Source organism: Scyliorhinus canicula, chromosome 6, assembly GCF_902713615.1.
Source record: "Scyliorhinus canicula chromosome 6, sScyCan1.1, whole genome shotgun sequence".
In the NCBI taxonomy this organism is placed as follows: Eukaryota; Metazoa; Chordata; class Chondrichthyes; order Carcharhiniformes; family Scyliorhinidae; genus Scyliorhinus; species Scyliorhinus canicula.
The window spans coordinates 201,641,333-201,664,650 of record NC_052151.1 but is presented as its reverse complement, the minus strand read 5'-3'; the positions used below and the strand labels follow the sequence as shown (position 1 = coordinate 201,664,650).

Genomic DNA, 23,318 nt, shown 5'->3' with positions numbered 1-23,318 from the left:
ACACTCTCCCCTATCACAGCCTCTACCCCCATTCAATCCCCTCTCACTCCCCATGTACACTCTCCCCTATCACAGTCTCTACCCCCATTCAATCCCCATGTACACTCTCCCGTATCACAGCCTCTACCCCCATTCAATCCCCTCTCACTCCCCATGTACACTCTCCCCTATCACAGTCTCCCCCATTCAAACCCCTCCCACTCCCCATGTACACTCTCCCCTATCACAGCCTCTACCCCCATTCAATCCCCTCCCACTCCCCATGTACACTCTCCTCTATCACAGCCTCTACCCCATTCAATCCCCTCTCACTCCCCATGTACACTCTCCCCTATCACAGCCTCTACCCCCATTCAATCCACTCTCACTCCCCATGTACACTCTCCCCTATCACAGTCTCTACCCCCATTCAATCCCCATGTACACTCCCGTATCACAGCCTCTACCCCCATTCAATCCCCTCTCACTCCCCATGTACACTCTCCCCTATCACAGTCTCCCCCATTCAAACCCCTCCCACTCCCCATGTACACTCTCCCCTATCACAGCCTCTACCCCCATTCAATCCCCTCCCACTCCCCATGTACACTCTCCTCTATCACAGCCTCTACCCCCATTCAATCCCCTCCCACTCCCCATATACACTCTCCCCTATCACAGCCTCTACCCCCATTCAATCCCCTCCCACTCCCCATGTACACTCTCCCCTATCACAGTCTCCCACATTCAATCCCCTCCCACTCCCCATGTACACTCTCCCCTATCACAGTCTCCCCCATTCAACCCCTCCCACTCCCCATGTACACTCTCCCCTATCACAGTCTTCCCCCATTCAATCCCCTCCCACTCCCCATGTGCACTCTCCCCTATCACAGTCTCCCCATTCAATCCTCTCTCACTCCCCATGTACACTCTCCCCTATCACAGTCTCCCCAGTCAATCCCCTCTCACTCCCCATGTACACTCTCCCCTATCACAGTCTCCCCCATTGAATCCCCTCCCACTCCCCATGTACACTCTCCCCTATCGCAGTCTCCCACATTCAACCCCCTCTCACTCCCCATGTGCACTCTCCCCTGTCACATTCTCCCCATTCAACCCCCTCCCACTCCCCATGTACACTCCCCCCTATCACAGCCTCTACCCCCATTCAATCCCCTCCCACTCCCCATGTACACTCTCCCCTATCACAGTCTCCCCCATTCAATCCCCTCCCACTCCCCATGTACACCCTCCCCTATCACAGCCTCTACGCCCATTCAATCCCCTCTCACTCCCCATGTACACTCTCCCCTATCACAACCTCCCCATTCAATCCCCTCTCATTCCCCATGTACACTCCCCCCATCACAGTCTCCCCCATTCAATACCCTCTCACTCCCCATGTACACCCTCCCCTAGCACAGCCTCTCCCCCCATTCAATCCCCTCCCACTCCCCATGTACACTCTCCCCTATCACAGCCTCTACCCCCATTCAATCCCCTCCCACTCCCCATGTACACTCTCCCCTATCACAGCCTCGATCCCCATTCAATCCCCTCCCATTCCCCATGTACACTCTCCCCCATCACAGTCTCCTCCATTCAATACCCTCTCACTCCCCATATACACCCTCCCCTAGCACAGCCTCTCCCCCATTCAATCCCCTCCCACTCCCCATGTACACTCCTCCCTATCACAGCCTCTCCCCCATTCAACCCCCTCCCACTCCCCATGTACACTCCTCCCTATCACAGCCTCTACCCCCATTCAATCCCCTCTCACTCCCCATGTACACTCTCCCCGATCACAGTCTCCCCCATCGTTCAATCCCCTCGCATGGCCACAAGTACATGAATGAAATGAATGAAAATTGCTTATTGTCACGAATAGGCTTTAATGAAGTTACTGTGAAAAGCCCCTAGTCACCACATTCCGTCGCCTGTCCGGGGAGGCTGGTACGGGAATCGAACCGTGCTGCTGGCCTGCTTAGTCTGCTTTCAAAGCCAGCGATTTAGCCCAGTGAGCTAAATCAGCCCCATTACAATCCAAACCAGACCCCAACAGTTGCTAGGATACTGGACGGAAACCCCAATAATTTATTTTAATTTTGTAAGGCCGTCAGGAAATGATACCTCACTCTAGGAGTGATTGTACAAAGAAATAGGGATACAGGATATTGAAACAGCTTTATTACTAATATAGCAGTGAAGTGTCTTTAATATTATACAAGAACACAGCTTATAATTACCCCTGGATTAGGTCAGTGGGCTAGACAGCTGGTTTGTGATGTAGAACAAGGCCAGCAGTGTGGGTTCAATTCCCGTACCAGCTGAGAATTCAGAATTCTCCCTCCGTGTACCTGAACAGGTGCTGGAATGCGGCGACTAGGGGCTTTTCACAGTAACTTCATTGCAGTGTTAATGTAAGTCTACTTGTGACAATAAAGATTATTTACAGATTTACATTTAAACTATACTACTCAATACAACGAATACAATAACCTTTATTGCCCAATTGTGTATTTTTTTTTCTTTTGTTTTCATGTACTTAATGATCTGTTGAGCTGCTCGCAGAAAAATACTTTTCACTGTACTGTGACAATAAACAAAATCCAATTGCTATCTTTATTTCCACTCCAGCAACAAGTAAATAAACAACCTCCGCGCTCAATGCACTCGAAAACCATTGGCACTCAGGAATACTTACTTCGTGGAGATGTTCTTTGAGAAAGAAAGATGAGCATTAAAGAAAACTCCTGAAACCTGTCAGACCCACGCAGGAACTCTGGCTGTATTTCTTCAGAAGATGTGTCTCTTCTTGTTTCGGCTCCCCTTGTTCTCAGACAAGTCTACACCGCTTTAAAGACTGTTCATGTATTTTAACTGAACTGTTTTCTGCAAAATGCCTGATGCCTTAGCTCCACCCAGCAACAAGACCATTTTCCCAAGCTGAAATCTAATTAACTCCACAAGGAATCCCCATAATCAAAACAACATTCCATTCGCCCAAACTTTTTACAATGGTTTAACTGCACCCCTGACTCCCGAAATATACTTGCCTTTCAAACTATGGTTTCTTTTAAAACATGACCACAGCAGTCACACACACGCTACTGTTAACCCTTACTGCCCTGAATACCTACAGTACAATAGATCTGAAATTCCTACATTCATCGCAAAACCTTATAATGAACTCGGTATTAAAATATTATTAACATCACACAAGATCGCTTGCAAGTACCCGTTAAACAGTGCTGATGAATGCAGTGACACAAGAACGCTTAACTGCTATCTTTATTTCCACTGAAACATCAAAACCATCTCCAATCCCAATCCACTTCCAAATACAGATAGCACTCAGGAATACCTGCTGTATAAAGATGTCTTTTGAGCCTGTTTGAAAAGATTGACCTGAACCCTGTCAGAACTATGCAGAATTTCTGGCTGTATTTCTTCAGAAACCTCTCAGCTTGCCTTCCAGACACAAACTAAAGCTGGTTTTCAACACCTGACTGCTTCAACCCCTGCTCCTCCCATTAACTACATCATCTTGCTGAGCTGAACACAATATCTCTACTCCACAGGGAACCCTCCTAATATGAACAAAAATTCATTGGCCCAAACGTTTACAATGCTTTAATTGCACCTCTGGCTCCTCAAAATCCTAGATGATATGATTTGCAAACCACGTGTTTTTAAAACACGACTGCAGCAGTCATACGTTCATTAACCCAGGCGTTTAACCCTTGTTATATTCAACACAGCCTGTATTGGAAGAGCTGCTGTTTTTTTGATGGGAGTTCATGTCCGGCTTTGCCATTCTGTCTTTTGTTCGATAGATTCACAGCATGTGTGTGCTGCCCACCAAGTCAGCATTTATTACCCATCCTTACTTGAGAACGTGGTGGTGAGCAGCCGTCTTTAACCCCTTCTATCCATGTGATGTAGATACACCCACAGTGCTGTTAGGCAGGGAGTTCCAGGATTTTGACCCAGCGACAGTGAATGGCAATATTTTTCCATGTCAGGGTGGTGAGTGACTTGGAGGGGAACCTCTAGATGGTGGTGTTCTCAGGTATCTACTGCTCTTGCACTTCTGATTGTTAGTTGTCGTGGTTTTGGAAGGTGCTGCCAAAGGAGCTTTGGCGAGTTCCTGCAGTGCATCTTGTGGATGGTACACACGGCTGCACAGGGATGTCTTTTGAGACAGCTGTGCGTCGGTGGTGGAGGGAGTGGATGTTTGCGGAAGAGGTCCAGTCAACAGGCTTCGTTTACTGGTGACGTTGGGAGCTCCAGACCCCACTGAGCATGGTAATGTGAACAGGTGGGAGGTTCCTTCGCAATGCTGGAGCGATATTCCTGAACCACTCGCTCCCTCCCACTGTAATGTCCGTATCTGATATTGACCTGATTGCCAGCGGTGTGTTTAAATGTTGTTGTCTCTGTCACTGTTGACGTGCTTCCAGGAAATGTCATTCGTTGCTGATATACCGACACCTCCATCTTTCACTTGCAGGTTGATCCCATTCCAGCCTCGTTCGCTGCCAAGATCAAAGGTCATCTTCCGAAAAGTGGAAGGAAAAGAGGGCCCTCCTCGGCAGCCCTGGGACCAAGACGTTCAGAGACGGGTCTACGCGGTGGGACTCCCAGTCTGACCAATCTGCCAGTGAAGATTTCCTGTTAGCCGCTGGTGGCCCCTCCTCATGTCATCTCCCTTCGTCACTCCCTGTTCCAATCCCACACCCAACATCTGCATCTCTCACTGCCCTCAAACCTCCTAATTAACACTCAGAAACCCACCCCCCACCATTACTGACAGAGGAGCCTGGTTTCCTCTTCTCCCCCCCCCCCCCCCCCCAGGATCTGTACCAAGTTACCCTGGTGTGGTGCTGATCCTCGCAGACACAGCAAGATTCCAGTCTCCGCTCCCCCCACCCGGGATCTGTGTCTGTGTGGGTTTCCTCCGGGTGCTCCGGTTTCCTCCCACAAGTCCAGAAAGACGTGTTGTTAGGTAATTTGGACATTCTGAATTCTCCCTCTGTGACCCGAACAGGTGCCGGAATGCGGCAACTAGGGGCTTTTCACAGTAACTTCATTGCAGTGTTAACGTAAACCGACTTGTGACACTAATAAAGTTTATGAATAATAGTTTTGTAAATGTTCAGTTTGCTATGTAAGGTGTTTGGTTTGAAATGCTTCATGTCAATTTGCTGTGTCAGGTGTCACCTTTGCATGGCTGGAGGACGGCGTGTTTGCAGAGTCCCACATATGGGGGGGTTGAGGGATCCCATATTTTGATGATGGTGGGTGGGGAGACCCACGGTTTTGGGGGGGTGAGGAGTCCCACGGTTTGGGGGGGGGGGGTGAGGAGTCCCACGGTTTGGGGGGGGGGGTGAGGAGTCCCACGGTTTGGGGGGGGGGTGAGGAGTCCCACGGTTTGGGGGGGGGGGTGAGGAGTCCACGGTTTGGGGGGGGGGGGGGTGAGGAGTCCCACGGTTTGGGGGGGGGGGTGAGGAGTCCCACATTTTGTGGGGGTGGGGAGTCCCACAATTTGGGGGGTAGTGAGGAGTCCCACAGTTTGGGGGGGGTGAGGAGTCCCACAATTTGGGGGGGGGGGGGGTGGGGAGTCCCACAGTTTGGGGGGGGGGGGTGAAGAGTCCCACAGTTTGGGGGGGTGGAGGGGTCCCACAGTTTGGGGGGGGGTGAGGAGTCCCACAGCTTGGTGGGTTGGTGTGGTGGGGGAGTGAGGTGTTCACAGTTTTGGAGGGAGGGTGTGGGGGATTGAGGAGGTCACAATTTTGGAGGGAGGGTGTGGGGAGTGAGGAGGTCCCAGTTTTGGAGGGAGGGTATGGGGGAGTGAGGAGGTCACAGTTTTGGAGGGGGAGGTGTGGGGGAGTGAGGAGGTCACAGTTTTGGAGGGAGGGTGTGGGGAGTGAGGTGTTCACAGTTTTGGAGGGAGGGTGTGGGGGAGTGAGGAGGTCACAGTTTTGGAGGGAGGGTGTGGGGGATTGAGGAGGTCACAATTTTGGAGGGAGGGTGTGGGGAGTGAGGAGGTCCCAGTTTTGGAGGGGGAGGTGTGGGGGAGTGAGGAGGTCACAGTTTTGGAGGGAGGGTGTGGGGGAGTGAGGAGGTCACAGTTTTGGAGGGAGGGTCTGGGGGAGTGAGGAAGTCCCAGTTTTGGAGGGGGAGGTGTGGGGGAGTGAGGAGGTCACAGTTTTGGAGGGAGGGTGGGGGGGGGGAGTGAGGAGGTCACAGTTTGGGAGGGGAGGTGTTGGGGACTGAGGAGTTCGCAGTTTTAGAGGGGGGTTGGGGGGGAGTGAGGAGTTCACAGTTTTGGAGGGAGGGTGTGGGGGAGTGAGGAGGTGACAGTTTTGGAGGGAGGGTCTGGGGGAGTGAGGAGGTAACAGTTTTGGAGGGAGGGTGTGGGGGAGTGAGGAGGTCACAGTTTTGGAGGGGGAGGTGTGGGGGAGTAGGAGGTGACAGTTTTGGAGGGAGGGTCTGGGGGAGTGAGGAGGTGACAGTTTTGGAGGGAGGGTCTGGGGGAGTGAAGAGCTAACAGTTTTGGAGGGAGGGTGTGGGGGAATGAGGAGGTCATAGTTTTGGAGGGGGAGGTGTGGGGGAGTGAGGAGGTCACAGTTTTGGAGGGAGGGTGTGGGGAGTGAGGTGTTCAGAGTTTTGGAGGGAGGGTGTGGGGGAGTGAGGAGGTGACAGTTTTGGAGGGAGGGTGTGGGGGAGTGAGGAGGTGACAGTTTTGGAGGGAGGGTCTGGGGGAGTGAGGAGGTCACAGTTTTGGAGGGGGAGGTGTGGGGAGTGAGGAGGTCACAGTTTTGGAGGGAGGGTGTGGGGAGTGAGGTGTTCACAGTTTTGGAGGGAGGGTGTAGGGGAGTGAGGAGGTCACAGTTTTGGAGGGAGGGTGTGGGGGATTGAGGAGGTCACAATTTTGGAGGGAGGGTGTGGGGAGTGAGGAGGTCCCAGTTTTGGAGGGGGAGGTGTGGGGGAGTGAGGAGGTCACAGTTTTGGAGGGAGGGTGTGGGGGAGTGAGGAGGTCACAGTTTTGGAGGGGGAGTGAGGAGGTCCCAGTTTTGGAGGGGGAGGTGTGGGGGAGTGAGGAGGTCACAGTTTTGGAGGGAGGGTGTGGGCGAGTGAGGAGGTCACAGTTTTGGAGGGGGAGTGAGGAGGTCCCAGTTTTGGAGGGGGAGGTGTGGGGGAGTGAGGAGGTCACAGTTTTGGAGGGAGGGTGGGGGGGGGGAGTGAGGAGGTCACAGTTTGGGAGGGGAGGTGTTGGGGACTGAGGAGTTCGCAGTTTTAGAGGGGGGTTGGGGGGGAGTGAGGAGTTCACAGTTTTGGAGGGAGGGTGTGGGGGAGTGAGGAGGTGACAGTTTTGGAGGGAGGGTCTGGGGGAGTGAGGAGGTAACAGTTTTGGAGGGAGGGTGTGGGGGAGTGAGGAGGTCACAGTTTTGGAGGGGGAGGTGTGGGGGAGTGAGGAGGTGACAGTTTTGGAGGGAGGGTCTGGGGGAGTGAGGAGGTGACAGTTTTGGAGGGAGGGTCTGGGGAGTGAAGAGCTAACAGTTTTGGAGGGAGGGTGTGGGGGAATGAGGAGGTCATAGTTTTGGAGGGGGAGGTGTGGGGGAGTGAGGAGGTCACAGTTTCCTCTGGTATCTCACAGAGTTCTTCATTCAAATCTCCCAAGATATTAACCTGACCCCGATCTGAATCACAATGTGGTAAACTGTCTTTACAAAGCACCTTTGACAAAGTAAAACACCCCAAGTTGCTTCTCGGGAACATTGCAAAACAAAATTTGACACCGAAATATGCAGGTGTTTCTCATAACAGGTGAACAAAGTTCAATCAAACTAGCAGCTTCAAACCGGAAAGAGTGACAGAGAGAGAGAGGCGGAAAGAGTGACAGAGAGAGAGAGAATGAGAGGATCAACAAAGGGGTTTTGAAAAAACGTTTTATTTGTTCATGAGACGTGGAAGTGGCAGGCTGTGCCAGCATTTATTGCCCATTCCCAATTGCCCTTGAGGGGGCAGGGGACTGAGTAAACCACATTGCTGTGGGTCTGGAGGCACATAGGTCAGACCAGGTAAGGACGACAGAGGGCAACACAGTAGCATTGTGGTTAGCACAATGGCTTCACAGCTCCAGGGTCCCAGGTTCGATTCCCGGCTTGGGTCACTGTCTGTGCGGAGTCTGCACATCCTCCCCGTGTGTCCGTGGGTTTCCTCCGGGTGCTCCGGTTTCCTCCCACAGTCCAAAGATGTGCAGGTTAGGTGGATTGGCCATGATAAATTGCCCTTAGTGTCCAAAATTGCCCTTAGTGCTGGGTGGGGTTACTGGGTTATGGGGATAGGGTGGAGGTGTTGAACTTTCCAAGAGCCGGTGCAGACTCGATGGCCTGAATGGTCTCTTTCTGCACTGTAAATTCTATGATCTATGATTTCCTTCCATAAAGTGTTTTTACAACCAATCAACAATGATTCTAGACATATAATTCCAGATTTTGAGTGCATTCAAATTTCACCATCTGCACCACTATGCCACAGCCTTCCCAGAGTGTATTTCCCAAAGATTACACAGGATATCAGTGCTACGACTGTGAGAGTGACCTACCCCTTTACCAACCCCGCCTATTGTAAAAAGGTCCGAGGTTCCGATCTCCGCATTTTCACTTCCTTCTCTGGTGCTGGGCTGCAGCCTGGCATTGTGCCGGATCGGATCTGGTGGGGGTGAAATGGCAGCTTGTCGTCTCAGAGCCCGGATTTTCCTCCTGCTTCCTCTTCTGTCTGCCGGTAAGAACCAGTTGTTGGATTCCTGTCTCAGGCACCCTGTCAGCATCCTTGAACGTGCCTTTACCAGACCTTCCCCCACTGCCTGCTCGCTGTCAGAGCGGCGAGACAAGAACAATCGCCTGTCTTCCTCACCCTGAGCCCTGTCCATCCACTTGTCAACTCCCGTTTATCAGTCCCTTCCCTCTGACTCTTCCTCGCATTCGTTCCATCTCTGTCATTCCTTAACTTCCCTCTCTCGCTCCCTCCCCTATTTTCTTGCTCCCTTTTCTCTCTCCCTTTTCCCCTTTCTCCCCCTTTTCTCTCCATCCCACTTTTCTCTCCCACATTTTGCTCTGCCCTCCCTTTTCTCTGTCCGGGTTTTTTCTCTCCCCCGATTCTCTGATCTTTTTTCTCCCACTTTTCTCACTTCCCCTTTTTTCTCTTCCCCTTTTCTCTCTCTTCCCCTTTTCTCGCTCTCCCCCTTTTCTCGCTCTCCCCTTTTCTCTTCCCCTTTTCTCTCTTTCCCCCTTTTCTCTCCCTTTTCTGTCTCTCCCCCTTTTCTCTCTCTCCCCCTTTTCTCTCTCTCCCCCCTTTCTCACTCCCATTATTTTGCTCTCTATATTTTTTCCTGTTTCTCTTCCTCTCTGCCTCAGTCAGTCTCTCTCTCTCGATTTCCATTTTGATGCCATTCGCTTGTGAACTACGCTGGGAGGAAGCTGAATAAAACCACCAGATTTCCTGCTGTTGGCCTTGTGGTGAATGTGATTCACACTATATATAGTTCCCAATATCACTCCATGTATATATGTTCGTTATCTACCCATTGTAAGTGCAGTTGCACTATCTGACCACCCGGGGGAGTTGCTCTGGGAGTACACAAGAGTTGTACTGGGCTCCTCCCTTGGCTCCGCCCAGGATTCCTCCCCCTGGGACCGATGTATAAAGATCAGTGCCTGAGAGCCAGCCTGCCAGTTCACCTGAAGTTCAACGACGAATAGGCTGGCTCTATTGTAAGTGTATTAAAGCCTCTGTTCAGGTCCAACTACACGTGTTCGCTGAATTGATGGTTCCATCAGGCCAGTAACTGCTCTGGGAGAGTCCCGAGTTCAGAGAGTCGTGGGGGACGGTGTCAGTGGGGATTGGGTGGGGTTTGGGGCAGCAATATCACAATCTCCATGTCTCCAGCCCCCTTCCAGGCATCTCTGGAGAGGCAGGAAGGAGGGAAAGATGTCTATTTCTGTTGTGCCTTCCGTACGAATATAGACAGGAATATAAGGAAGCCATTCTGTGTCCATTCCACCAAACTCCATTTCCCTCACATTTCTCCCATTATCCCTCGATAGATTAAACCTGTCAATCTCAGATTCAAACGGGTCAGAATCTCTCTCCCCAATTTGTTTCCTTTTTCTTTATGGCTTTCCAGTTCATTTTTGATGTCTCCACTTTTTGCTTTTGTCTGTCAGCCGTTCATCACTCCCTCGCCTGCATGCGATACATCCTTTTGTTTCTTTATTGACCTGTTACCCCTTCCTTTGATTGAGCACCAGCAACACTTTGTTTTAGAATTTAATGTCTCCAGTTCTCGAATCATAGAACTCCTATAGTACAGACGGCCATTCGACCGTCCGAAAGAGAACACTATCGAGGTTCACTCCCCGCCCCACCCCATAATCCTATACATTGATCAAGGCCAATCCAGCTAACCTGCACATCTTTGCCAGTGGGAAGAATCCGGAGCACTCGGAAGAAACCCACGCAGACACGGGGAGAAAGGACAAACTCCACACAGTCACCCGAGGGCTGGAATTGAACCCGGGACCCTGGCGCTGCGAGGCAGCAGTGATGGCCACTGCGTTGACCAATCACAGGCCTTCCCTCTGTTCCCCCAGCCCCTGAATCCACTTAACATAAACCCATTACAATTCCTGTTATTCTCTGTTCTGATCACGCCCATCAACCTGAACCATTAACTCTGTTGCTCTCTTTGCACAGATACGGCCAGGCCGGCTGAGCCTTTCCAGCATTTTCACTTTGATCGGAAACCTCCAGCATCCGCAGTGTTTTGCTTTTGTACAACACCTACCCTCCGGAATTCCCAGCCCCGAGACAGAGCGGTCGGCGATCCATCAGCCTTTTGGAATCTTTCTGTTCCTGATCATCCCTAATCTACCACAACTCTCCTTTCCTGAACTGTCCCACATTCCCTGATTCCTTCACTGCCCGAAATACAGTCTTATATAAATATAATCCCCCCCACCCCACCCCCCCCACCCCACCCCCCGCCCCCCCCACCCCACCACCCCGTCCCCTCCGTTTCTGCCATCTTGCCTTTCTGCCACTATTGCCACCTTCTCCAGTCTGTAACACTGTCGTTAACACTTCCCTGTCTTGTCCCCATGACATCATAGGGCAATCCCTCCCAGCTCCAACCTATCACGGACCTACTATTTCCCTCCCCGCCCCCTCCCCTTAAACATTTCCCCCTATCTTCAGCTTTGAATAATAATAATAAGTTTTATTAGTGTCAGCGCAACCCGAGCACTGACCCTCTGATAGTGCAGCACTCTCTCAGTACTGACCCACTAACAGTGCAGCACTCCCTCAGTACTGACCCTCTGACAATGCAGCACTCTCTCAGTACTGACCCCCTAACAGTGCAGCACTCTCTCAGTACTGACCCCCTAACAGTGCAGCACTCCCTCAGTACTGACCCCCTAACAGTGCAGCACTCCCTCAGTACTGACCCTCTGACAGTGCAGCACTCCCTCAGTACTGACCCTCTGACAGTGCAGCACTCTCTCAGTACTGACCCACTAACAGTGCAGCACTCCCTCAGTACTGACCCTCTGACAGTGCAGCACTCCCTCAGTACTGTCCCTGACAGTGCAGCACTCCCTCAGTACTGACCCTCTGACAGTGCAGCACTCTTTCAGTACTGACCCTCTGACAGTGCAGCACTCCCTCAGTACTGACCCTCTGGCAGTGCAGCACTCCCTCAGTACTGACTCTCTAACAGTGCCGCACTCCCTCAGTACTGACCCTCTAACAGTGCAGCACTCCCTCAGTACTGACCCTCTGATAGTGCAGCACTCCCTCAGTACTGAGGGAGTACTGCTCAGGGGCAGCACGGTAGCATGGTGGTTAGCATAAATGCTTCACAGCTCCAGGGTCCCAGGTTCGGTTCTCGGCTGGGTGACTGTCTGTGCGGAGTCTGCATGTCCTCCCCGTGTGTGCGTGGGTTTCCTCCGGGTGCTCCGGTTACCTCCCACAGTCCAAAGATCTGCGGGTTAGGTGGATTGGACATGCTAAATTGCCCATAGTGTCCTAAAAAGTAAGGTTGGGGGGGGGGGTTTGTTGGGTTACGGGTATAGGGTGGATACATGGGTTTGAGTAGGGTGATCATTGCTCGGCAAAACATCGAGGGCTGAAGGGCCTGTTCTGTGCTGTACTGTTCTATGTTCTATGACCCTCTGACAGTGCAGCACTCCCTCAGTACTGACCCTCTGACAGTGCAGCACTCCCTCAGTACTGATCCTGTGACAGTGCAGCGCTCCCTCAGTACTGACCCTCTGACAGTACAGCACTCCCTCAGTACTGACCCTCTGACAGTACAGCACTCCCTCAGTACTGGCCCTGTGACAGTGCACCACTCCCTCAGTACTGACCCTGAGACAGTGCAGCTCTCCCTCAGTACTGACCCTCAGACAGTGCAGCACTCCCTCAGTACTGACTCTCTGACAGTATAGCACTCCCTCAGTACTGGCCCTCTGACAGTGAGGCACTCCCTCAGTACTGACCCTCTGAAAGTGCAGCTCTCCCTCAGCACTGACGCTCTGACAGTGCAGCACTCCCTCAGTACTGACCCTCTGACAATGCAGCACTCCCTCAGTACTGACCCTCTGACAGTGCAGCGCTTCCTCAGTACTGACCGTCCGACAGTGCAGCGCTCCCTCAGTACTGGCCCTCTGACAGTGCAGCACTCCCTCAGTACTGACCCTCTGACAGTGCAGCACTCCCTCAGTACTGACCCTCTGACAGTGCAGTGCTCCCTTAATACTGACCTTCTGACAGTGCAGCACTCCCTCAGTACTGACCCTCTGATGGTGCAGCACTCCCTCAGTACTGACTCTCTGACAGTGCAGCATCCTCTCAGTACTGACCCTCTGACAGTGCAGCACTCCCTCAGTACTGACCCTCTGACAGTGCAGCACTCCCTCAGTACTGACCCTCTGACAGTGCAGAGCTCCCTCAGTATTGACCCTCTGACAGTGCAGCACTCCCTCAGTACTGACCCTCTGACAGTGCAGCACTCGCTCAGTACTGAACCTCTGACAGTGCAGCACTCGCTCAGTACTGAACCTCTGACAGTGCAGCACTCCCTCAGTACTGACCCTCTGACAGTGCAGCACTCCCTCAGTACTGACCCTCTGACAGTGCAGCGCTCCCTCAGTACTGTCCCTCTGACAGTACAGCGCTCCCTCAGAACTGACCCTCTGACCGTACAGCACTCATCAGTACTGACTCTCTCACCGTGCAGTGCTTCCTCAGTACTGACCCTCTGACAGTGCAGCACTCCCTCAGTACTAACTCTCTGACAGTGCAGCACTCCCTCTGTACTGACCCTCTGACAGTGCGGCAGTCCCTCAGTACTGACCCTCTGACAGTGCAGTACTCCCTCAGTACTGACCCTCTGACAGTGCAGCACTCCCTCAGTACTGACCCTCTGACAGTGCGGCTCTCCCTCAGTACTGACCCTCTGACACTGCAGCACTCCCTCAGTACTGACCCTCTGACAGTGCAGCACTCCCTCAGTACTGATCCTGTGACAGTGCAGCGCTCCCTCAGTACTGACCCTCTGACAGTACAGCACTCCCTCAGTACTGACCCTCTGACAGTGCAGCACTCCCTCAGAACTGACACTGTGACAGTGCAGCACTCCCTCAGTACTGACCCTCTGACAGTGCAGCACTCCCTCAGTACTGACCCTCTGACAGTGCAGCACTCCCTCAGTACTGACCATGAGACAGTGCAGCTCTCCCTCAGTACTGACCCTCAGACAGTGCAGCACTCCCTCAGTACTGACTCTCCGACAGTATAGCACTCCCTCAGTACTGACCCTCTGACAGTGCAGTGCTCCCTTAATACTGACCCTCTGACAGTGCAGCACTCCCTCAGTACTGACCCTCTGACAGTGCAGCACTCCCTCAGTACTGACCCTCTGACAGTGCAGCACTTCCTCAGTACTGACCCTCTGACAGTGCAGCACTCCCTCAGTACTGACCCTCTGACAGTGCAGCACTCCCTCAGTACTGAACCTCTGACAGTGCAGCACTCCCTCAGTACTGACCCTCTGACAGTACAGCGCTCCCTCAGAACTGACCCTCTGACCGTACAGCACTCATCAGTACTGACTCTCTCACAGTGCTGCACTCCCTCAGTACTGACCCTCTGACAGTACAGCACTCCCTCAGTACTGACCCTCTGACAGTGCAGCACTCCCTCAGTACTGACCCTCTGACAGTGCAGCACTCACTCAGTACTGACCCTCTGACAGTGCGGCATTCCCTCAGTTCTGACTCTCTGACAGTGCAGCCCTCCCTCAGTACTGACCCTCTGACAGTGCAGCACTCCTTCAGTACTGACCCTCTGACAGTGCAGCACTCCCTGAGTACTGATCCTCTGACAGTGCAGCGCTCCCTCAGTACTGACCCTCTGACAGTGCAGCACTGCCTCAGTACTGACCCTCTGACAGTGCAGCACTCCCTCAGTACTGACCCTCTGACAGTGCAGCACTCCCTCAGTACTGACCCTCTGACAGTGCAGCACTCCCTCAGTACTGATCCTCTGACAGTGCGGCACTCCCTCAGTACTGACCCTCTGACAGTGCAGCACTCCCTCAGTGCTGACCCTCTGACAGTGCGGCGCTCCCTCAGTACTGACCCTCTGACAGTGCAGCACTCCCTCAGTACTGATCCTCTGACAGTGCAGCACTCCCTCAGTACTGACCCTCTGACAGTGCCGCGCTCCCTCAGTACTGACCCTCTGACAGTGCAGCACCCCCTCATTACTGACCCTCTGTCTCAGCTGCTGATCTCTGGAGAATTGACTCCAATTGCTGCCTTTTCAATCACTGCTCCGTTACCTGTGATGTTCCCCAAGTTTCAATGACAGAGACGCAGACCTAATCTAAATGATTTTGTGTGGAGGGAGAGATAGACAGTAAAAGTATGTTTCATGTTTTCCATTTGAAGGTCTTGGTGATGTGAATGTTATAACTCCAGATTATCCAGTGAATGGGAGCCTGGGACATTCTGTGTGGTTACCTGTGGAAATTGACCCAATCCCAAACGATGCAGAAATCATCTGGAAATTCACAGGAAGCCCTGAAACCAGCATCGCCCGATATGACACCGGCACTAACACAACAAAGATCTTTCGAAGCAGATTCGCAGGAAGAGTTCAAATGTTTGTGAATTTTACGCTTCAGATAAACGCACTCGAAAGAATCGATGAAGGGATTTACACTGTGTCCGTGGTGACATCAAGAGATGATAAAAAACACCTTTCTCTCCAGGTTTATGGTGAGTATTTTGCAGTTTCAATTGAGAGAAGGGTAACTATTTCCCGTCTCCCACCGAGGGGAGAGTCTGGGGACAGGAGCCTCTCCGTCCCGTCTCCCACCGAGGGGAGAGTCTGGGGACAGGAGCCTCTCCGTCCCGTCTCCCACCGAGGGGAGAGTCTGGGGACAGGAGTCTCTCCGTCCCGTCTCCCACCGAGGGGAGAGTCTGGGGACAGGAGCCTCTCCGTCCCGTCTCCCACCGAGGGGAGAGTCTGGGGACAGGAGCCTCTCCGTCCCGTCTCCCACCGAGGGGAGAGTCTGGGGACAGGAGTCTCTCCGTCCCGTCTCCAACCGAGGGGAGAGTCTGGGGACAGGAGCCTCTCCGTCCCGTCTCCCACCGAGGGGAGAGTCTGGGGACAGGAGCCTCTCCGTCCCGTCTCCCACCGAGGGGAGAGTCTGGGGACAGGAGCCTCTCCGTCCCGTCTCCCACCGAGGGGAGAGTCTGGGGACAGGAGTCTCTCCGTCCCGTCTCCCACCGAGGGGAGAGTCTGGGGACAGGAGTCTCAGGGTCCCGTCTCCCACCGAGGGGAGAGTCCAGGCCAGGAGCTTTTCCGATCCACACTCACTCACAGCCTCTCTTTTTTCACACAGAGCCTATATCCAAGCCTCGAGTGGAGTTGGTCAACACCACCATTGGTCAGCCCTGTATGGTGACCCTGCGCTGCTCTGTGGAGAGGGGAGATCGTGTCCTCTATAGCTGGTCTCCAGTTGGATACTTTGACTGGGATGATTCCATTCAGCCTGTCTCCAGGAATATGGAGCAGTTGGAAGTGTCGGTGGGAATGTCCAACTCCATCAACTACCTGTGCACAGCCCAGAACCCTGTCAGCGAGGAGAGCACAGTGTTCAGTAAAGATAAACCATGTCAACATACACAGAAAGGTCAGTGACAACCTTGTATCTAACAGGGGGAAGCTGGAGTAGGGAATGGAGTGGACTGAGAGATAACTGTGGGGACCCAAGGGCTCGGCTTCAATAGGCCGGGCTGTTACCCCTGGGATGGTTAAATTTAAAGGGTTATTTTGTCCAGGTTTTCAAGATTGGAAGACGAACAGTGAGGAGATCACGGAATCTCACAATTAAATGGTGCAGAGGGGTGGCACAGTGGTTAGCACTGCTGCCCCACAGTGCCAGGGACCCAGATACAATCTGCACCTTGGCTCACCTGTGTGTGTGCGTGTGTGTGTGTGTCTGTGTGGAGTCTGCACGATCTCCCCGTGTCTGTGTGGGTTTCCTCCGGATGCTCCGGTTTCCTCCCGCAGTCCACAGATCTGCAGATTAGGTGGATTGGCCATGCTAAATTGCCCCTTAGCATCCAAAGGTTGGTTGGGGTTCTGGGGATAGGGCAGGGGAGCGGGCCTAGATGGGGCGCGCTTTCAGAGGGTTGGTGCAGACTCGATGGGCCAAATGGCCTCCTGCGCTATAGTCATTCTGTTCTATGATTCACTGTCCAGAGATGCGCAGCAGAGGTAGACTGGCCATGATCAATGTGCAGGGTTACGGGATAGGACGGGGTGTGGCCTTGGTGGGCTCCTCTCTGGGGTCGGTCAAGCACACACGATGGGCTGAATGGCCTGCTTCTGTGCTGAAAGGATTTCATAGCTATCAGGAGGCCATTCTGCCCTTCATCTCTGCACCAGCTCTCCAAACGAGCATCATGACTTAATTGTTTCTCTGAAGATAATCGTCCAATGCCCTCGATTAAACCTGTCTCCACCACACTTCAAGGCAGAATATTCCAGAGCCCAGTCGCTCATTGTGTCTCACATCAAAAATCTCACATGTAAGGCTCCTTCTTGTTCCTTCCTTTATTTCCCCTTTCTTTTATTTTACTGTTTCACTTTTGATCCATGGATGATTAATGGACCTGCGACTTTAATGCAAGAAGCCTGTACCTTTAATTCAAACAGAAGTATCCGGAAGGTTGTGCTGGTTTAAACAGGAGCTTGACCAATGTCAGGGAGATCAGTGAGGACTCGGTTTGATTGATTGGCTGCTGGCTAATGAATTAGCCCAAAGGCTGTGCTCTGCTCGGTAACAGGCGGTGATTGGGTCTGATCCCACAAGCCTAGAGAGAGTTTAGAAGAATTTTGAGAGATCAAAGTGAGATATCCAAGATGATAAAAGGTATGGATAAAGTAGACGTGGGAGCGGATGCTTCTTCGTGAGGCATTCGAAAATGAGAGGTCATAGTCTGAGGATAAGATGCAGCAAATTTAAAACACAGCCGAGGATAAACTACTTCTCCCAAAGGATTGTGAATCTGTGGAATTTGCTGTCGCAGAGTGTGGTGGATGCTGGGACAGTGAGTAAATTGAAGGGGGAGTTGGACAGATTTTTAATTGGTAATGGGTTGAAGGTTACGGAGACGGGTCAAGACGGGGGAGTTGAGGCCAGGTTGAAATCAGTCATGATTGACTGGCAGAGCAGACTCAATGGGCCAAATGGCCTAATTCTGCTCCTATATCTTATGTTTTTCAGAGCTTCAAGGCTTGAGTTTGTGGTTTGAGTTTTGTTTCTGGCCGGTGGTGAAGAAATCCAACTAACTCTCTCCATAAAGATCCAGTTAATTGTCTCCAGGAGGCCACTGTGAGGGCTGACTCTCTCTCCAGCACGCCTCTGGGTGCTCTTCTCTTGAAACGGGTGATATTTTCTACTTATCCACCCCCTCAGGGCTCACTCTCTCTATCGAAGCCATTCATAATTGCAAAGATATTTTAGTCCTCGACCTTCTACTTTCTCGAGCAGTGTTTCTCAACCTTTTTTTTTTCTGGCACGACTTTTCAAAATGGCCGCCGTGCGGGACCCACGCCATGTTCACAATAGATTCTCCATCGTTACTTTGAAAAATGTCACATTTATCCTCCAACTGCCCTCATGTGGTCATAGACTGTGCTGCAGCGGGAATTTACCCAGATAGAAAATAGGAAGAATGGTCAGGCAATCTTTGGGCATCGTTTTTGGAGAACTTTGGGGACCCATTTTACATCATCCTGCGACCTACCTGTGGGTCGCCAACCCCACTTTGAGGAACACTGTTCTGAAGAAAGGATCATGGCTATTTGTTCTGTGTAAATCTATTCTCCTCATTCACTGGTGCCTTTAAAGAATTTTTTTTTTAAAAGCTCCATGATTGAGTCTGTGCACAGTGCTCCAAGCGTGGTCTAACCGAGGGATATGGAGACCAGAACTGTGCACAGTGCTCCAAGCGTGGTCTAACCGAGGGATATGGAGACCAGAACTGTGCACAGTGCTCCCAGTGTGGTCTAACCGAGGGATATGGAGACCAGAACTGTGCACAGTGCTCCAAGCGTGGTCTAACCGAGGGATATGGAGACCAGAACTGTGCACAGTGCTCCCAGTGTGGTCTAACCGAGGGATATGGAGACCAGAACTGTGCACAGTGCTCCCAGTGTGGTCTGACCGAGGGATATGGAGACCAGAATTGTGCACAGTGCTCCCAGTATGGTCTAACCGAGGGATATGGAGACCAGAATTGTGCACAGTGCTCCAAATGTGGTCTAGCCGAGGATATGGAGACCAGAATTGTGCACAGTGCTCCAAATGTGGTCTAACCGAGGGATATGGAGACCAGAACTGTGCACAGTGCTCCAAGTGTGGTCTAACCGAGGGATATGGAGACCAGAATTGTGCACAGTGCTCCCAGTGTGGTCTAACCGAGGGATATGGAGACCAGAACTGTGCACAGTGCTCCCAATGTGGTCTAACCGAGGGATATGGAGACCAGAACTGTGCACAGTGCTCCAAGTGTGGTCTAACCGAGGGATATGGAGACCAGAATTGTGCACAGTGCTCCAAATGTGGTCTAACCGAGGGATATGGAGACCAGAACTGTGCACAGTGCTCCAAGTGTGGTCTAACCGAGGGATATGGAGACCAGAAATGTGCACAGTGCTCCCAGTGTGGTCTAACTGAGGGATTATGGAGACCAGAACTGTGCACAGTGCTCCAAGTGTGGTCTAACCGAGGGATATGGAGACCAGAACTGTGCACAGTGCTCCCAGTGTGGTCTAACCGAGGGATATGGAGACCAGAACTGTGCATAGTGGGAGGAAACTGGAGCACCCGGAGGAAACCCACGCACACACGGGGAGGATGTGCAGACTCCGCACAGACAGTGACCCAAGCCGGAATCGAACCTGGGACCCTGGAGCTGTGAAGCGATTGTGCTATCCACAATGCTACCGTGCTGCCCTTGGAAAGGGTCCAGAGGAGGTTCGCAAGAAAGATCCCTGGAATGAAGAGCTTGTCGTCTGAGGAATGGTTGAGGGCTCTGGGTCTGTTCTCGGAGTTCAGAAGGATGAGGGGGGATATTATTGAAACTTACAGGGTACTGCGAGGCCTGGATAGAGTGGACGTGGAGAGGATGTTTCCACTTGTTGGAGAAACTAGAACCAGAGGACAGAATCTAAGAGTAAAGGGACGATCCTTTAAAACAGAGATGAGGAGGAATTTCTTCAGCCAGATGTTGATGAATCAGTGGAACTCTTTGCCGCAGAAGGCTGTGGAGGCCAAATCACTGAGTGTCTTTTAGACAGAGATAGATAGGTTCTTGATCAATAAGGGGATCAGGGGTTATGGGGAGAAGGCAGGAGAATGGGGATGAGAAAAATATCAGCCATGATTGAATAGCGGAGCAGACTCGATGGGCCGAGAGGCCTAATTCTGCAGCTATGTCTCATGGCCTTATGGCACCTCGGGGTGGGGATCCCACAGGCCATTGCAGACCCCCAGGTGATAGAGGACAGAGCAGGGTGGCACCTTGGAACTCCCTCTGGAACACTGGCACCGCCAGGCGGGCAGAGTCACTGCCAGGATGCCAGGACCAGGATAGCCGGGTGCCAAGTTCACACTGCGAGGGATTGGACCCTGGAGAGGCCTTACCAGGTCTGGGGGCGGTGGGGGGGGGGCGGGGGTTCTGTTCCCTCGATATTGGGGGGAGGTCCAAAGTGGGAGGGGGGGAGTTGCTGAAAGGTGGGTGGGGGCGGGGAAGATCGGCGCAGTCAGGGAAAATGGCGCCCCGATCTGCGAGGAGCCTTTCCTGTTGGGCTCACCAGCGAGAAATGGCTCTTTAGTGCGGTCTTGGCAGACAGAAACTTCCCGAGACCAAAATAAATGGCAAAGTGTCGTTAAATATCTGCTGTTCCTCAGCCGCTGCAGTCACTGAGAAACACCCGCCACACGTGCCCGGAACCGGATATAGATTTTGTCCGGTTAAATCACGTCTCACAACTGCGCACAGCGCTCCCAAGCGTGGTGTCACCGAAGTTTAATACAAGTTTAAACTAAATTGTAGGCCTTTCAATTTGCCCCCTGTAGAAAGGAGCCCAGGACAAGCTTTGCTGCTGACTTACACCCTCAGTAAACCTGTGTCACCCCCTTTAGTGATCTGTGCATCAGTAATAAAACCGCCTCACTCAACAAGATATTTACCCTTGTCAATAAAAGCAAAATACTTTGCGTGCTGGAAATCAGAACCACAAACTGAAAGTGTTGGACAAACCCGTCTGCTCTGGCAACATCTGTGGAGAGGGAAACTGAGTTAACGTTTCGAGTCCATAATCACCCTTCCACAGAAAATGAAGCGTGTGCTCCTCAGCAGCACGGTAGCACAGTGGTTAGCACAGTTTCTTCACAGCTCCAGGGTCCCAGGTTCGATTCCTGGCTTGGGTCACTGTCTGTGCGGAGTCTGCACGTTCTCCCCGTGTCTGCGTGGGTTTCCTCCGGGTGCTCCGCTTTCCCCTCCACAGTCCAAAACTGTGCAGATTAGATGGATTGGCCATGATAAATTGCCCTTGGTGTCCAAAAAAGATTTGTTGGGGTTACGGGGATAGGGTGTAGGTGTGGGGATGGGATGGAGGTGTGGGCTTGGGTGGGGTGCTCTTTCCAAGGGCCGGTGCAGACTCGATGGGCCAAATGGCCTCCTTCAGCACTGCAAATCCTATGACTCTTTTGATTCTACCCCACTTATTGCCCATAGATCTCACGTTTGTCTATTTGTTTCCTGTCTTGCAGATTCAAATAATTTATTCAAGACCAGGATCAACATTATCCCCATCATTGTCAAAATCAGCATCATCATTATCTTCTCCATCATGATCATTATTATCATCGTTTTATATCATAAGTCACGTCAGAAATCTGGTCATGGAAACATAGAAGGTAATGGTTCATCTTAATCTCAGGCAATACGTGGAGGGGATTGGTCGCAGGACGTAATAATCCGACCTGTCACCTTTGGCCATCTTGCATTATATTCAGCTCGTGGGCGGAGCCACGCTCATTGAACTCAGCTTTTCCTTGCTGGGTAAGAAGTCTCACACCCGGTTAAAGTCCAACAGGTTGATTTGAAATCAGTAGCTTTCAGAGCGCCGCCCCTCCATCAGGCGAAGTGGAGACAGGTTCACAATCGCAGCAATATACAGGAGAGACACAATTGCAAAATAATGACAGATTGGAATGTGAAGAGCAAATCTTTATAGGAATAGTGTGAGTGGGGTGAGGGATAATCGCAGGGAATCAAGCTGTGAATTGTCTCAAGCCAGGACACTTAGTAGGATTCTTCCAACCCGGGTAGTATGGTGGGGGTTACATGTAATGTGACGCGACCCCGAGATCTCGGTTGAGGCCGCCCTCACGCGTGTGGAACTTGGCTACGGGTTTCTGCTCGGAGATTCTGCGTTGACGCAAAGGGCGCCTTGGAGAATGTTTACCCAAAGATGGGAGGCGGAACGGCCTGGACTGCTGAAGTGTTCCTGACTGGAAGGGATCGCTGCTCTTGTCCTTCTGGATGGTAGAAGTCGTGAGTTGGGAAGGTGCTGCCGAAGGAGCCTTGACCTGTGGGTGGTACACACGGCTGCACAGAGATGTCTTTGGTGACGGCTCTGCGTTGGTGGTGGAGGGAGTGGATGTTTGAGGAAGACAGGTGGAGTTGTTAGTTCCAGACCCCACTGAGCATGGTAATGTGAACAGGTGGGAGGTTCCTTTGCAATGCTGGAGCGATATTGCTGAACCACTCCGCTCCCTCCCACTGTAATGTCCGTATCTGATATTGACCTGATTGCCAGCAGTGTGTTTAAATGTTGTTGTCTCTGTCACTGTTGACGTGCTTCCAGGAAATGTCATTTGTTGCTGATATACCGACACCTCCATCTTTCATTTGCAGGTTGATCCCATTCCAGCCTCGTTCGCTGCCAAGATCAAAGGTCATCTTCCGAAAAGTGGAAGGAAAAGAGGGCCCTCCTCGGCAGCCCTGGGACCAAGACGTTCAGAGACGGGTCTACGCGGTGGGACTCCCAGTCTGACCAATCTGCCAGTGAAGATTTCCTGTTAGCCGCTGGTGGCCCCTTCTCATGTCATCTCCCTTCGTCACTCCCTGTTCCAATCCCACACCCAACATCTGCATCTCTCACTGCCCTCAAACCTCCTAATTAACTCTCATAAACCCACCCCTCCACCCCCACCATTACTGACAGAGGAGCCTGGTTTACACCCCTCTTACCCCCTCCCAGGGTCTGTACCAAGTTATCCTGGTGTGGTGCTGATCCTCGCAGGCACAGCAAGATTCCTGTCTCTTCCTCCCCCCCTCCCCCTACCTCCTCCCACTATTGCTCCCAGGCCTTGACCTCAGCTGGACAGTATTCCGAAATAGACTCCCAATGGAATCTCCCCGCTCCATGCTGGACCTTGACACAGGGAATGAGAGAAGGCAACTGGATGAAGTCAATGGCACCACCCCCCATCCCCATCCCCCCCCCCACCCCCACCCCGCAAGGCGGAAAAGAGAGAAAAAGGTTTAAATGAAGAAATTATTGAGAGAAATCATGTCAAATAAAATTTAAAGTCATATATTAACCGTGACAGTAAGAAAAGCGGAGTGCTTGTGAATTGATCTGATAAGCACATTTTCGCAGACCGTCAG

The 23,318-nt window shown here is 52.1% G+C and overlaps 1 protein-coding gene across 1 annotated transcript; it reads left to right on the top strand.

Moving 5' to 3' along the window:
• The first annotated feature begins 8,684 nt into the window (after window positions 1-8,684).
• LOC119967806 (SLAM family member 5-like) lies at window positions 8,685-22,962 on the top strand. The gene is made up of 5 exons (XM_038800810.1): window positions 8,685-8,778; window positions 15,009-15,338; window positions 15,968-16,258; window positions 21,413-21,559; window positions 22,563-22,962. The coding sequence occupies exons 1-5, from the start codon at window positions 8,721-8,723 to the stop codon at window positions 22,565-22,567; spliced, it is 831 nt and encodes a 276-aa protein (XP_038656738.1). The 5' UTR covers window positions 8,685-8,720; the 3' UTR covers window positions 22,568-22,962.
• The last annotated feature ends 356 nt before the right edge of the window (window positions 22,963-23,318 follow it).